At 35.7% G+C, this 17,299-nt stretch overlaps 1 protein-coding gene and 1 long non-coding RNA gene across 21 annotated transcripts in view; one reads left to right on the top strand and one right to left on the bottom strand.

The window, feature by feature from the left end:
• Positions 1-8,502: 8,502 nt before the first annotated feature.
• LOC18449042 (MLO-like protein 4) overlaps positions 8,503-17,299 on the bottom strand; it is a 59,326-nt gene continuing 50,529 nt past the window's right edge. For 11 of the 20 annotated variants that reach the window (XR_016044673.1, XR_016044674.1, XM_006859091.3 and 8 more), the window contains 3 exons: positions 14,989-15,056; positions 13,511-13,571; positions 8,562-9,090 (listed from right to left, as the gene is read on the bottom strand). Coding sequence is in view for 11 of the 20 variants with exons in the window: in XM_006859091.3 (XP_006859153.1) it covers positions 8,644-9,090; positions 13,511-13,571; positions 14,989-15,056 (576 nt within the window). In the remaining 9 variants the exon portion in view is untranslated. Of the gene's footprint in view, positions 9,091-13,510; positions 13,572-14,988; positions 15,057-17,299 lie in introns of those variants that run through there. The other 9 variants (XR_016044676.1, XR_016044681.1, XR_016044685.1 and 6 more) reach the window with 4 other exon arrangements.
• On the top strand, positions 10,259-13,031 carry LOC148779836 (uncharacterized). Its single transcript, XR_016044686.1, has 3 exons — positions 10,259-10,668; positions 12,600-12,669; positions 12,785-13,031. It is a non-coding gene; the product is annotated as an uncharacterized LOC148779836 (long non-coding RNA).

Here is a 17,299-nt window from a genome sequence, read left to right as displayed (position 1 = left end):
TTATGTGTATTTAGCTGCACTTGCTTTGTATTGTTACCCCCAACTGAGAGAGATAAATTATCTCCAAAGACTGTGAAATGTTGCTCTATAGGTTACCCTGATCATAAAAAAAGATATCAATGTTATGACCTTGTGACCAAAAGAATTTTGGTATCCCGACATGTAGTGTTTTATGAGCATATTCCATTATTTGATAATAAAAATGATTACTCATCGTATTATCTTTCTTTCTTGGTCTCATTTTCTGTTTTTGTTCCCAATTCCTCTGGTCCTTCTACTCATATCCTTCCATCTAAAGCCCAAGAAGCAACTCCACCAACTCATGTTGACAGTCCTAATCAGAACCCTGCACCTGTTGATCCTCTGCAGCTCTCTACTCTTAGATGAAGCACCTGACTCTTTGTCCCACCTGCCTAACTTGCTAACTATGAAAATTTTTTACCTCAGCACCAAACATTCATTGATTTTGTTCAATTTTTTTCTGAACCTCAAACTTACAAAGAAGCTACAAGTGAACCTGAATGGGAACAAGAAATGATTGATGAGTTGATTTCTCACAAGCGCATGCATGCTTGGGACTTAGCACCTCTTGCAAAAGGAAAAATTGTTGTAGGCTGTCGCTGTGTTTGTAAAATTAAAACCAACGCAGATGGCAGCCTTGAACGATACAAGGCTCGTCTTGTGGCGAAAGGTTACAATCAACAATATGGTATCGACTTTGCAGAAACCTTTGCTCCCGTCGCCCATATGACTACATTGTTCGTACACTGATCTTAGTAGCTTCTGTTCAACAATAGCCTCTTTATCAATTAGATGTCAACAATGTTTTTCTCAATGGTTATCTTGATAAGGAAGTGTATATGAAGTTACCTCTTGGCATTATGGATTCTCAAAAATGAGTGTGTAAACTTCAACGGGCCCTATATGGACTCAAACAAGCACCTCGTGTTTGGTTTGAGAAATTTCATAATGAAGTTCTTTCTATTGGATTTCGACAAAGTCATCATGACCTAACTCTCTTTGTGTATGAAACTCCTGAAGGATGAGTTTGCTTGCTATTATATGTGGATGACATGATTATCTCTTGTAATGATATGTGTACAATTCACAAAATCAAATAGAAGCTCAATAGCACATTTGAAATGAAAGATTTGGGTTTCTTGTGGTATTTCTTTGGATTAGAAGTTGTCTACTCTCTTCGCGGCTATCTGTTGTCACAGTTAAAATATGCTTCAGAGATTGTTTCTTGAGCTCGACTCAAGGATGATACAAAGAGAGTTCATACCCCTCTTGAGGTTAATGCCAAATTTTATGCTACAGATGGAGAAGCTCTTCCGGACCGAACCTTTTATAGGAAACTGGTTAGGAAATTGATATATCTGACAATTTGACGCCCAGATATTGCTTATACAGTTCATATGGTTAGTCAGTTTTTAAGTACTCAGTATTCTGTACATCTCGCTGCTAATTTGTGCATTATTCGTTATCTTAGGGATACCCGTCACTAAGCTTTGTTTTTCTCCTCCACTACTGCACTTGAGCTTCAGGCCTATACAGACTTCGATTTTGCAAGTAATCTGAGTAATTGTTAATCTACCATAGGGTTATGCATTTTTCTCAGTGATTTTCTTATGTCTTGGAAAAGCAAAAAACCTAAACGAATTGCTCAATCAACTACGGAAGCTGAATACCGCGCTATGGCACAAACCACCACCGAGATTGTTTGGCTACGTTGATTTCTTGAAGATATTGGTTTCACTATCTCTACTCCAACTCCACTTTATTGTGACAACAAAAGTACTATTTACATTTCAAAAAATCCGGAGTTTTATGAGAGCGCGAAACATATTGAAGTCGATTGCCATTACGTTCGACAAAAACAGTGAACACAACTACAACAGATTTGACAACAAGATATTGAGATCTGTCAGTATCTAATTGTATACTACAGTCATACAAAAACTATATCCTATAGTTTTAGCAAGTATTGCTTGTACTTCTCTATAAATCTACGATTGTATTGTAGTCTAATTCAATTCATTGAATACAGAGAACGATTGTTTCTCACATTCCCTTGCTCGCCTTGGTACAAAAGGTTGATATTAGTGAATGACACCGGGAGGCTCTATAATTGTACTTTCCTCAGCATCCATTAAAAACCTACAGGTGGTTTTACTTTCCAGCTTAAGTGTTTAGTTAAATGTTTTCATTTCTCCTTGTACCATGTGGTTGTTTTTACTCTATTCCAGTATTGTCTAGCTTTAAATAATGTGACTCACCATATAATTTTAAAGACCAGGAGTTGGAAAATAATAAAATACAATAACTAAGAAGTAGTTTGTTAAAAATATCAAATAATAGTTGGAACCTAAAATATGCAAGAACTAATTTTACAGCTACTAATTTAAACCCAAGACTTTAAACAGAATAATTCACCAAATCGAAGGCATATAATTAAAAGAAAAAGTTTATATAATGCTGAGGCTCTAAACAATCAAATTAAAGCCCACACAAAAAATTTCACTAGAAGAGGATGTTTTGATGCCCAAATATCTTCAAATTGATCATCTCGACATCAAGATGTATAGACATGAGACAAAAGTGGATTTCAAGTTTTGGAAATAGTACATCTTGTAACACAATTTTGGACTGTCAGTTTTCAAGATTTTAAAGTTTTTATAGATCTACTTGATTTACACTATCTTTGAAGCTTTAAATTTTATAATTAAAAATGAAAATATATTTTAAGGCTATCACAAAGATTTCTAGTATTAAAACCATATTTCTTGACACTATTTGAAAGTGCATTGTACTTTGATTGTTTAGAGCCTTGGCTCTACAATACGCATCTATAATTAAAATACTGTTCTTCATCAAACTCCACCCAACATCAGGTCACTGTTTGGTAGGGCATTGGAAAGGGAGCTATTCTCTTTGGGGAGGCTCTTCGGCTCATTGAGATTGGTAATTAAGTCAATTTTTTAGCTAACGTCGCCTTCTTCAGCTCCCAAGGAAGAGATTATTGGCAGGAGTTGCAAGACAAGGGTGTAATAGAACTTATTGTGGCGGTCTCTGCATTCATGGCAGGTTTCGCCATAGTGAAAGACTTTTTCTGAAGGTGTTAGTAGGGTGGTGGGAATGAAAATCACAACATGGTGATTAAGGTGCAGTTGCAACCACCACGGCCTCAACCCTTTTCCCGATGGTGAAAGACATTCTCCTTCGTAATCTAGGCATTTGGGAATGAAGAAGCTTAGTTCGGTGAACATGCAGTGGATTTGCGTGAAGCCCATTGTCAATGGGATATCATGGTGAACCCTGAAGCACAGGATATGGAAGGATTCTAATAAGAGATAAGAATGGCGCCAACGTTCATCAGTTGGATACCAACAACGAAGCATAGGCTCACGCTCTACTCCCGTTTCTATGGAAAGCCCGACTAACATGTTTGGTTCCTGCTGAAGGCGGAATTGATATTCCTTCCGGTAGTCCTATATCTTAAATTTAAGGAAATGTTGACATGTTTTTGAAATAAAAAATTTCAATGTACACACCCTATTGTTATTATTTTTATTATTAAACTATTATTATTATTGTTATTATTAATATTATTATTTAACATATTTATTATTGAACTAGTCAACTAGTGATCATTTAAATATATTTTATTATAATATTATGTTATTATCTTAGTATCTTAATATAATATCATGTTACTATTAGAATATATATTTTTTATTATGATATTATTAATATGATATCGTAATTTAAAAAGAACAATTGTTTTAACCGGGCTGGACCGCATTTCTACAATATACAGCCCAAAGGTATAAAGCATCAATCTTAAAGATGGATGCAAATAGGTGGTCCATCTAAAAGCAATTGTAACTCACAGTCCAAATATTTTCTTAATATAATTATTATTTCTAGTTTTCAAAAAAAATCGTATTCATGATCTCCATATTAAAGATTATATATTCTCCAAAAATTAGGATCAAATTATACTTAAAAAATATATTTATTGTCAAGCCCGGATTTCTACATGTGCGGGCTTGGCCACACGCTAACCGAGTCCATTTAAAAATAGGGTGCGGTTTGTATAGAGCCCAGGCTCTAAACAATCGAATTAGAGCCTACCTTCAAATAGTGTCAAGATATATGGTTTCAATATTGGAATTCTTTGTGAGAGCCTTAAAATATATTTTCATTTTTATTTTTAAAGTTTAAAGCTTAAAAAATAATACAAATCGATAGATCTATGAAAACTTGAAAATTGACGGTCCAAAAATGCATTAAAAAATACACTACTTTCAAAATTTGAAATTTATTTATTTTCTCATGTTCATGCATCTTGATATCGAGATGATCAATTTGAGGATATTTGGGCATCAAAACAACCTTTTTTTAAAAATAATTTGATGTGGGCTCTAATTTGATTGTTTAGAGCCTCGGCTCTGTATAAACTTTTCCCTTAAAAATATCACAGTTTACGGCTCTTTTGATTAAGTAGTTTACAGCTCAGAATAGCCTTCCATAAGTTGGGATTTTTTGGCACCAAAAAATCTCCTCATTTCCGATGCCTGAATGGACGGAACAAATCAAGTTTGATTCAGCAGTTGAGATAAACTGCAAGAATGAATATAATAGAACTTGTCCTTCATGCGTCTACAGTGAGATATATCAGTTTGCGTAAATGAGGTCAAGGGTCCTGAAGTTTGTCGCGAAAAGCCAAATAAGCTAACCTAACTTTAACAGAAAAAAAACCAGAAAAATTGCAATGCACGAATGTAATTATCATGAATGCCTCAGATTGACCATCACAAAAAACAAGGTGGAAGGAACTTGGAGGTGTAGATTGAAATTGGTTTCAACAATGGACGATATTCCATCTACAGGAAGGAAGCCCTGAGGATGGTCCATTGATTTATTATGTCCATTGAGGCATCGGAAATGAGGTCTTCTAGTGCTCGAAATTCGCACATACGGACGGCTATTCTGAGGTGTAAACTAATTATTCAAAATCATAATAGGTGGGTGGTGGGAAGAGGGGATAATATTAAGTTGTGGCATCAGAAGTGGGTGGATGATAGGCCATTGAAGGTGGCATATCCAGAACTTTTTGCTAGGTTTCTGACCTTTATGAGAGAAGTGGTTCCCGAATAGTTTGGAATGTTGATTGCGTGTACCATAGGGTTGCTAAGACTGTTTATGGAAAGATTTAGAGGGAGTCTACATTTTGGAGAATACTGAGGATGAACTTACATAGAAACAAGAAAATGATGGAGTATTCTCAGGGAAATCTACTTATAGCTGGCTTTTTCATGATCGGTTGAGATGGTCTCAGCCCAATCTTAGCAAAGTGTGGAATTGGAAGATTCTTCATACGGCGTATCCTTTTATACTCGAAAATTACAATTAAGGTTGGTCAATACAACTTTTTCTTTTTAGAAAATTATCCCTCAGTCTGAAGATATCATCCTCATATCGTTTTTTTGGTCAAAACTTAAAGTTGTGGTCCGACGATTTCAACCTCAAACCAAAACTTTGGTTTTTTTAAAAATAGCCGCCCGAAAAATGCCATTAAATTGATCTCTCAAAAGCGAATTGTAGTTGAAAGAAAGACTAATGTGATCTTGCCGGGAAATATTTTTTTTATTTTTTTCTTCTTTTCACCCATTTTCTTTTCGTTTGGCAAAGATCACTTACAAGTAGTCTTATTACCATAGCTCTTGCTTCAAAAAAAATAAAACTAACAAATCCAAGATCTTAAAAAAAACATTGATGTCATTAAACCCGTTTTCTTTAAACAAAGAAAATATCTACAATTCTTATGCTTGGGAATATAAAGACAATATTATTAAATATGGCAAGGAACAAAGAGAGAGTGCCGGAGATTACCTCAACCGGAATTAATACACCCCACACCGAGTCTTCTCCTTTTGATGATGCTTGGGATCTATAATCGGTCTTTTGATTCTCCTACATAAGACAAAATCCTCTTGATGGTATATAGATATCTCCTCAATGTCTTAGTCTTGCTCAAGCCCCTTTGGCTTGATCTTTGGAGAGATGAGAGATAGATCTCAATCGTATATGGATCTCGTCTCAATGTCTTAGTCTTGCTCAAGCCCCTTTAGCTTAATCTTTGGAGAGATAAGAGATAGATTAAAGAGAGAAGAAGATATCTACTAACAAAGAGATCAGCCCCTTTGCTACCTAAAAATCAAACCACCACAAGCTAACCTTAGCTTGGGTGTGCCACCTAGAAACGAGAGGGATGACTTGGGCATGCCTTTTGGCTTGAGAGAGATTTTGGTTGGTTGTGCTCCGTTAGAAAAACATGGAAGAGATCTTGAAGCCCTAGGTGAGGTGTGTTACCTATAGAGAAATCTTTAAAAGAGAGAGATAAACCCTTAGAGAGAAGATAAAACAAGTGTAGAGATTTTATGACGTGCAGAGTCTCTTTTCATAGATTTTCTAAGTCTTGGGGTTTGTCTCAATTAGTAAGGTCAAATCTTGACCGTCGATCTAAAGAGACTTGTGGGGTGAGAGATTTGAGCCATTCATCTTTTTGATTCACCATCAAGATTCAAGGAGATGCGCTAGGAGCTTTATTGTCCCTTTTCTAGATCTATTCCCATCAAATCTTTAAATAAAAAAAGTATATATATCTTATTTTGTATTTTAGTATATCCAATCTTCATCTCTTGGATCAAGTAATCTTGATTCAAATATTTATTAAATATTTCAAATATTCAACTTGTGAGTTGTCTATACCCAAAAGATAAGCCAACAAATAAGGGGATAACTATCACCCAATCTTGGAGAGGTGGGGCGTGCCACCCTTTGGTGGCCATGGGCTCCACCAAATCCCACATGTTCTAAATTGGGCCCCCATATTTATGGAGGGTCCAATATAATTTTAAAAAATATTTTATTTTGTATTTAAAATTTTTAAATCTTATATTTTATTTAAAACATTGAAAAATTAATTTATCTTAATTTATAAATCCAAATGACAAAAATAAAATATCAAAATATTCACAAAAATTCAAATAAACATTCTAAAAAAATCATATATCATAAAATTTATTAAAACTAATTAATTTTGATGGGAATCAGATCCATTAAGTCTAAGAATTTATCAATATACAGGAGCAGTCCACCTTCAACTGCAAACCACGATCTACCTAACTTTCTCAAACTGACCCAGCAGTTCCCATGACCCACAGTTCACTGCAGGGGCTCATGATTGGACCATCAAAGTTAGTCAATAGACTAAGGGACGCAATCATAGTTTATAGATTTCAGGTTTTCCCCTAGAGACAAAAAAATCATGATCTTTCAAATCATGATGCAACCATGACTCTATGGTACATAGGGGTAATCTCTCATGCACATGTCTACGTTTCACCCTCAGTGGCGAATCTCAAAATGACTATCTATGTACATGCCTTGTGATGATATAATGATGAGGTTTTAACCCTGTCTCAAAAAGCTATTCATCACACGCAAGGGCCACACAGTTCCTCGGCTTTCATCTGGGCATACTCCGACTTCATCAAGGGCTAACCCACTAAACCCTTCTCGATAGATCCCTATGCCCAATTATCTTGGGTTTTTTCAAACTCGGCTGGCCTAACACGTCGAGCTTAATTCGAGTATCGACAAATCGCATTTCCCTAATATGATCCACAAGATGACCGCACTCCCACTGAATTTATGTTTCACTATATAAAATGTTCATACAAGCTCTCATAAAGCCTTTAAAAGCCACATAAACCCAACAATAGTACCCTGCATTGTTGAATGAGATCTACTAAATGTCAATAATTGGTGTAAGAATGAAACAAGATCCCCCTAGAAACTGAAGGCTGTATGGTCGGAGATTATGGACCAATGCATTGGCCGAAATCTATCCTTTGCTCATGTTTACAAGGAGGCTAATGATGTGGCAAATGGATTGGCAAGATCAGGGGTTAATTTGCAACTCCCACTATAAGTGACTCTCTAATTGTGTAAATCTGGTGTACTGTCTCATGTTATCAATGAAAGCTTGGTGATATTGTCAAAAAACAAAGAGGCATTAGATTAGAGGTCAGACCTGATTTTCTCTTTAACTGTTCATTGATTTTGAAAACTGCCCCTGCAAGTCATGAAATTATATTGAAAACAGTAAGGACCCTAACCCGCTGATTTACACCCAAAAAAAAAAGTATAATAATGAGGACCACGTCACATGCCACATGTTTCGTCTGGGACATGTTCAAATGCCCAGCGATGTTGCTCAATGGGAACTCCCTTTTGGAACTGGACATTTTAAGTAGCTTTGAACCAATCCATGCATGTTCCATTTCTCATTTTCCATGTGTTTTTCAATATCATGTCCCGCAGATAAATCAAGCCTAAAAGTCTGAGGAGCCTAAAAAACTTAAGAAGCATTGAAAAAATGTTCTTATTTGCTCAAAGAGAGAGAGAGAGAGAGAAAGAGAGATTAAAAGGTTGCCAGGAAACCCCTACAACATTTTTTACTGCAGCATTTTCTTGTCCTCTTTCTAAAGTTTCACTGAACTATTGAACTTCATATAAGAAAAGAAAGCAAAAGCATTAATTCAATTTCTTTTCCACTGGAGTTTTTAGAATCTATACATTCTCAAGTGGTTGATGGCAATGTAATGTACTCTCACCATCTACATCACCAGCCACGTCATGTTCATGATCATCAAGATCTAAGTCCAGCTCTAGGGGGTAGCCATTTTCAGAAGAAGAAGAACTAATTGAGAAATTCACCAGGAAATCACAGAGTGGTTCCTTGGTGTCAACTCCAGGATCATGTTCCACTGAACCAGTAGAGAATGTCCTCTGAGATATTGATCTCTGTGTCGCTGTAGGAGGGCACCTGGACAGGCACCCAGAGGCAACTGTGATGATTTCTTCTCTCCCATCTACAATTGACTCGAGTGAACACGTTGATCTTGTAAGCTGTGACTGCAAATCATGCCTGGATCTTTCCTTCACTCTCTTGCACCATCCATGAAGTGATTGCCTCACACTCTCTGCAATTAAGGCTTTCTTAAAACGAGATCCCATCTGCATTCATTGAAAATAATGCAAGTTCAGAAGAAATTTGACGGTTTATTTTGAAAAGGCGGCCATCAAATGAAAGAATCCAGTTTATTTTAATCAGAATCATACAATTATCAGATTACATCACATATTGGATTGGGGAAAGAGAAGTACTAGAGAATTATGAAGAGCCTCCACAGGGTTGGAACAATGTGCCAAGAACTTGGTAGATTATTTCCACAAGAAAATCAGAACATGATATGGGGGAAAAAGGATTTCAAACGACAAAATCTCCTAATAATTTTATCTTAGTCTTGCTCTACGCATTTTAAGTATTTCTCCAAGAGGCTAATGATCTAGAACAAATTAAATAATTCATTAAGCATTTGAACTAGAAAAGATGTGCATGAAGTACTATTTTCGTGTTAAAAATAACCAATTCTAAAAGCAGACTTAAGTAGTTACTTTTAGTTGGAGAGGTAGCAGAGTTGCACATAGAGAAGCTGTGGCAAGGATATTTCAAAAAATAAATATGGGAAATTTATCAAAAAACCTATGAGAGATGAACTGTTTAATGTTCTACCCATTTGCAACAATTCCAACTAGCCCTGTGTTTTCTTTTGGGTGTTTGGAAATTAAATCAAAAGATATTAGCAACATGTCTACTTGTTCATCTCTTAGTTCACCAAATTTTTAGCACTACATATTCTTGATGATAGTTACCAAGATCTCCCAACCTAGGTGTCTATCCCACTCCAAGTTCTCGCTTAGGCGGGATCGCGATTCTTAATTGTGAGATCTTGATCCCCTCTATTTTATTGCCCTTTCATTTTTTGGCCAATCTTTTAAACAAGATTGCCCTTATTTGTGGAGTTAATTTTTGAATTATATTTGGCCAAAATATTTTATTTTGACTATAATTTTTTAGAGGAAAAAATAAAAAAGGCAGTTTTAGAAGGTTTTTAGCTTGGTCTTATCCTAGTTAGACTAGAAGTAGATATGGGAAATAGAATAAGGGGATAAAGTTCTCAATATTTTTCACTAAATCATGATGGCTGATTTATGGGATGGCTGACTTAGATTTAATTCTCTCTCACTTAACACATTTCCTAAATTCCTATTGGTCAATGCCAATCAGGCATACCTAAGGGGGTTAAGCCTTATATAAGGAGGGGACTGGCCCCCATTCTCTACACAATTCTCAAGCCCGTTTCCCTTGGTTTCTCTACCTCCTCCATGCCCCACTCTCTCTCATCTCATCTCTCTAGCTTTCTCTTTCTCCTCTCTCTCTAGGTGGTATGCCACCCATAAGAAAAAAGGTTTGGTATGCCTAAAAAGTTAGGGTTTGTAGAGAGTTGGGCATGCCCAGCCCTAAAAAAGGGAGGTGCCTTTGTGGTATATGCCCGATTTGTTCTAGAAAGGGTTCCAATAATCCCAAGGTGTGTTTTATGCTCTTCAAACCCTACTTTGAGAGGTATTGCTTAAGGAAGCTTCTTAGTTCTGAAAATTCAGCAAAACTAATAGGATCGAAGTGCGCCATCAGACAGGAAATAGGATGTGGAGTGTACTAAGGCCTATTAGGGTGACCCTAGGCACATTCGAGTAAGTCTTCTTAGATTTTATTTTTTAATCATATTTGCATATTTTTTTGAATTCTCAAGAACATTATTTATATTAAAATTGTTAGTGAAAGCTTCAATTTCATTACTGGATTGTGTCTATTCAATTTGATAGTAAGAGGAAAGGTCTAATGTTGTATTCAGGGTTTTTGTTCCTAAATTGCAGCAGAGTTTGTGGCACTTGTAAGTGGAATTCAAATTGATTAATAAAAGGAAAAGAGAAAATCTTGAACTTTATTGCCTTGAATTCCACATAGCAACTTCTTTCAAAGAGAAAAAGGGAGAGAAAGAGATGTTAGTGAGAGAGAAGGAAGAGAAAAGAAAGAGTGGTGTGATGGTTAAGAAAAACCAGCACATACCTCTCATTTAAATTAATATATTGGCCTAATCATAACGCTGCCCATTCTTAATGAAATAGGACATATATGTCTTATACAAAATAAAAGACATTTATACCTATCAAATACAAATACTTAATTATTTCCAACACATTATTGGTTAGCATGAATGTGAAACTCCACATCTAATTACATTTTCGAAATTTATTAGTTATCATGCGTGTTAAAACTATTGGTTAGTATGGCTAGGTTCAATCCCCATCTAACAATAATTTATAAATTTGTTTTATAATTTCTAAAAGTTAAAAAAAAAAAAAAAAAAAAAAAAAAAAGGCCGGGCCATAAACCCCCAACATAGGTCCCACTTGGCCTGCCCCAGCCATTGGGCTTGCATTTCAAGCTCGTTCCCAGCCTAGAAGCCAACTTTAATGGCCCAAGCTTGTGTTTTTTGCGGCCGACTGGCTGGGCCATGTCAGGCGAACTAGCCTGTTGTCAAACCTCTTGAGCTTCAAGTTTGGTCAACAGTTGCCAATATTGCCAAAGTCACAGGGTAAGGGTCTTGAGGATAGTACACAATAACACTAGGCAATCCATTAGTTACATATGAGTTAATTGACAGGGTAATTGCTGAAATGTTTATAGAAATTTCAAATACTAGAAGTTTTAAAAGATCATTGATAAGAAATGGGATAAGTAGTTTCCGCACCCCAAAAATGCAGTTGCTTACTGGTTTAACCCTAAGTTTTTTTTTACATCACAACCAAACTTTCGACCCAGCCAAAATCTCTAAACGCATGCATTCTATGATGGAGATCAATACACCTTTACAGAGACGTATGCAAGTGGGGAATTTTTTTTTTTCGGCATGTTAACAGTAGGTTGGAATGGAACCTGAAACGTCACATTGTGGCTTCGCCGCCTGACCACATAGGCCTCGGGCACATTCCTTATGCAAGTGGGATTGTTAAGGAGATGAGCTTGTATGAGAGGGCCATGAGGATCTTGGGAGAAAGAGGGCAAATAAACATACATGATGATATCCCCCCTATTAACTCAGTTTGTCCTCTTCCAAGTTTGAATGTTCCATTTGATTAATTTAAAAGATCGGTTTTGAAATATCTATATATTACTCGACATTACAATACAATTTCTCATACTATTTTATCTATTACTCAGTTGAATGTTGGAAAAGTTTCGTGTGATGCTTATAACCTTTAGAAGTTCAACATCCATATCCTCAACCAAACTTGCAATGCATGAAGTTGTGCGAGGAGTTGAAGCGTGTTTCAATGCATCCATACAGATAAGAGAAACATGTAAAATAAGAGAAAAAAAAGTAAAATAAGAGGCTCAATGACAGTCTTCATGCAACATAACTAGAGGGAGACAAAGGTAACAATAACAAATTATAGTATTGGGCTGGTCAATTTGCCAATATGTTAAATAATGTTTATCTATTATACAAAGGCAAGTTACTAATGCCCTAAAGTATTGAAATACTGTAAAATATAGGACCATTCAAAGGCTAACATGGCTGAAGAATATTGATATTGTTGAAGAATGGGTTGTCAAGCAGGAGCAACAGACTCTCGAAGGTGTTGAAGATGTCTTACATAATTGGATGGAAATGGAACCTCCCTAGGGAGGTAACCATTCAATGCCTGTTTTCGATTTTGTAATTTTTTTTTTTGGGTTCCTCTAAAGAGCCTTGAATAAATGAACACACTATGGTTTTTTAGTGATATACTATGTTTCTCATAGGCGATGGATGAGGATCTCATGGGTGTCAATGATGGGGATGTCAATGATGAGGCTGGCAATAATGTAGAAAATGGAGGATGAGATGAATATGAAGGTCTTGAGTGTATATCATTTGCAAGTTCAGGGGTTTGAATTTTGAACTTGGATATTGTTGAATTTGAGTTTGAGGCTATGAGCTTTAAACACTATAACTTTTTGAGTATATGTGATTTGTTATTTTTATATAAACCTTAGGACCACATTTTACTGCTTTCGTACTATGACCTATGGTTTATGAGTTTGTGAGACAATTATGGTGTGGCCTAGTGGGCTTTGTATTGCCCTTGGCATGTAACTATGGATATGACGCTTGCTTGGTGTTAATTAATGCCCTTCAAATTCAATGCTTATGCTTAATAAGTTGAGTGCTTTATGCATGCTTGATTGTTTTGTATATTTGTTGGCTTCTTTACTTCTACTTATTAATTTATGATTTCATAATTTCCTTATTCTTCCTAAAATTTTCTCATGTACTAAAATACATGACTAGACCAATGCCTCACCAACTCAATGGCTGGTCCGATCTTGATAACACAGATAATCAGTCCTTCAAGTAGACAAAGTCAGAAATATTCCTCTAATTATAGAGAAACATAAATTGCTGTTATTAAAGTTTATTTCCACCGCTATCCGTACCACAATAACCCTAGAATTAAATACCAAGCAATTCAAAGGTTTAAAAATCACCTGGGTAATGATCACATTAAGAGGCAATGTGCTGTAGCTGCACCAAAACTGAACAAGTAACCTGCATGCATAAAAATTAAGTTCCAAAAAGCATATAACCTGTGTGCATCCAAAACTCTCTCTCTCTCTCTCTCTCTCTCTCTCTCTCTCTCTCTCTCACTCACATTGTATATATATATATATACATATATATATATATATATATATATATATATATATATATATGTGGAAAAGTCTTCCTAATGCTAATAGGCAAAAATGAACTACCCTCATCACCGTTCAAAGTTCATCGCACGGTCACGATTGTCCAGTAGTGTTTCATTTTTTCATTTTTTTTTTCTACAAATAGGAATGACCTGAAATTTGGAGCGTGTGTACATCTTAGTGAGGCGCACCTAATAAAAATATAAAATAAATAATTCGGGAAAAATAAATTGATCAAAATACTCTTGAAACTTTTCGGGGGTATTTTGGTCAATTATTTTCATGTAAAATAATTTTTTGATATTTTTTGTAGATTCATCTATTTTTGATGAACACATACTCCAAATTTCAGGTCATTCCGATTTGTAGAAAAAAAATGAAAAACGAACACTACCAGACAATCGTGACCGTGCGATGAACTTTGGACGGTGATGAGGGTAGGCAAAATCACTGTTCATTTTCGCCTATAGGCGTTTTGTAGTATCTTCTTATATATATATATATATATATATATATATATATATATATAAGAGTGTAAGAGAGCTGTAAAAGTTTTGAGTGGCCAAGAACGATTGTGAACACATGTTTCCCATCCCCAAATACCAAAAGTTATATGTATGTGATGCTCTTTAAACCCCCATGTAGGGGGCATGTTCTCGGAATTTGTTATTTTCATCTAAGACGAAAAAAGCATTCATATAGAGTGGCCATTTTGAGAAAAATTATAGCAAGCATAGGACTTCTGATATAGATTATTCGACTCAAGATTTTGGGTTCATGTGGACCGAGATTCTTTGGAGTGAGATTCAAAATTACAAAAGTAAAGCTGTAGTGAGCAGGGTTTGAGGGATCTATGGGAGCACTTTTTATTTAGAGAATACATTATTCTCACCATAGATCGATGTTCGAGTGAAACCATGATCAGAATCATAAGATGTAATTCACAAGTATTGAGATGACTCTATGTCAGTCAGGTTACCCATTAATTTGCGGCACCATAACGGAAACCACCATAACAGTAGTTTTGTTCATGATACTCCAAAAGACATGACAAGGCCCAGATGAGAGAAACGGATTCGTTGAAGTCCAGTAAACAAGCTAAAAACATTTCTACCAATGCCATGGGGCAAAACTATAGGCACTTAGAAGAAAAAGGTAGAAATCAAGTCTTAATGCTTTTACAGAAAACGAAAAGTTTCATTAACAAAATTATTTTCATGGTCACTCCCCTAAATGCAACACTAACAGTGCATGAAATAAAGCACGAAACATACCCAGAAATCAATCGAATGAAAACCATGGAACTATTCTTCATGAAACAAGTTTGTGCCTTTATACCCCACTGAAAATAAATAGAATTGTTCATTAAAAATAATCCAACAAAAGATAAATAAGATAGAAGAATGCCAACAATGGTAGCTCAAAATATGATTAGTCCAAAATATGATGACCCCATCAGAGCATGGTCAAAACAAATTCCATGAAAGTCTTAGCCAAGGGAGGAATCCATCTTTTTATTCATAGGAACATGAATGACATCAATTGAGTAATATAGCTCCATTAAATGTGATAAATAAATAAATAAATAAAATTTAAATGCCTATGCATTGCTGGACAACAATGCCTCATAACATCTGTACCCAGTGAAAGGGCATAAAGAAACATAAGAAATCATGCAATCTAACAACATATCTTCTGTCTCTTGCACTTATATACCAGTTATGGCTGACCCTAAGGACATACAATGTAAAGGATCAAGAAGGAAGGATGATGACCAAACCTTTAAATGACTTAATTACTTTAAAACTACTTCAAAATATAATAGAACAAAAAAAATTCCAAAAGGAAATGACCAACCAATACACCACTTTTAGGAATGTCAACAGGCTGAGCCAAGCCAAGCTTGGGCATATAAAATATTGGCTTACAACGGTGGACGACCAGCTTAAGCTTCGCTTCAGCTTGGCTTGATGAAGAGAAGGAACTTAGTCTTTATTAACTCATTTGCATAGAACTCATTATGGTAGATTCATCATCAATTATTACAAACTGAGAAAATAGAAAATGTGTTTGCCACATAAAAGGTAGCTTGGTAAATAATTTTTGTTTTGGACATGTTAACAAGGTAGGAGTGAAACCCTTAAACATCATATTGTGGCTTTGCCACCCTGACCACTTAGGCCAAGGGCTCTTCCAACTTAGTAAATATTTGTTGTTTCATCAGTTTCATTGTCATCCCAGCAGGATTGGGGGATAATTGAATATTTATACATTGTAGATACATATGCACGCCTATGTATGACGGCATCTTCATAATTTGTGTACTTATTTATAGTTTATTATCATCCATGTTTTTATGTCCTACAACCATTCTTGAAGACAGCAATGCATATGTCCATGTTTTATAGCAATGGCATCATAATAAAATGCATATAAGAACCCTAATGGCTCATTCTCCCACAAATTAATGTATGCTCTATATATTGAACCTTATTCTCAAATTGCTTGAAAAACATTGGATTCAACCCTGTAGTTACAACATATACATACAAAATTCCACACATACATTGACATCAACAGGAAAGCGCACACACATTAATGTTGGCACTGTTGAAATTCAATCAGTTGATGACAACATTCTCTTTTGTCTATTTTTTATTAGCAATTGTTCTATAGTTCCTGATCCAATATGCTCATGCTAGGGCATTCCCCGTAGGCGCATGTTGTAGTGGCATCTGACTAAGGGTATTCCCCTTGATAGAGTAACGACAAAACAAGATTTGTGTAGTTGACCCTAAATAGTCAGAATAAGACTCAGATGATTATGGACTGCTCTATAGTTCCATTTGTTGAGATTCTGACAATATTTGTGAGTCCGTATAAATTCTACATATAATATTTTTGGTTCCATTATGGAAATTGAACAATAGTTCGATGATTTGTCTAGAGATGCAATCAACAAAGCATGCAATTGAAAGAAATGATCAATCTTCCAAGCCAAGTAAAATAAAGAATTATTATCATCTAAGCCTTATCCTAATTATTTGGGGTCGGCTACCCGAATCATGTTTTTTCATTTCATTCTATCAAGGACCATACGCTCAATCAAACCATAAGTCACCACATCTCTTCTCAGCTCTCACCACTTACATCTATATCCTTTTAGGTCTTTCCCTTGCCCTTTTAAAGCCTTCCACTTGAACCAAATTACCACTCCTAACTGGTGTTATTCTACGTCGACACTGCACATGGCCATGCCACTTAAGTTTATTTTCGCACATCTTTTCACCTATTGAAGCAGTATTTAAAAAAGCACCAATCCAATCCGGAATCGGGGGATCCGGATCGGGTATCGGTGACACCATTCCGGTTCTGCTAATAACACGGAATACGGACGATTTGCATCCAAGAATCAAATTGATGATGTCGATTACTGGAGCTCAATCGAATTGACGACGTCGGTTACTGGAGCTCAATCAAATTGATGACTTCGATTACTAGAGTTAATTAAAATACGTGCTACGTATTAACGCACACGAGCTCATGAGTTCAGGCTCCTCCACGTGTCAAGCTCATGCCAACTGG

The sequence above is a fragment of the Amborella trichopoda genome, chromosome 11 (assembly GCF_054954075.1).
Source record: "Amborella trichopoda isolate Santa Cruz 75 chromosome 11, AtrichopodaSantaCruz75HAP2 v2.0, whole genome shotgun sequence".
Lineage (NCBI taxonomy): Eukaryota > Viridiplantae > Streptophyta > Magnoliopsida > Amborellales > Amborellaceae > Amborella > Amborella trichopoda.
Note: the sequence above shows the minus strand (reverse complement) of the source record. Positions and strands in the feature narration are given on the sequence as shown.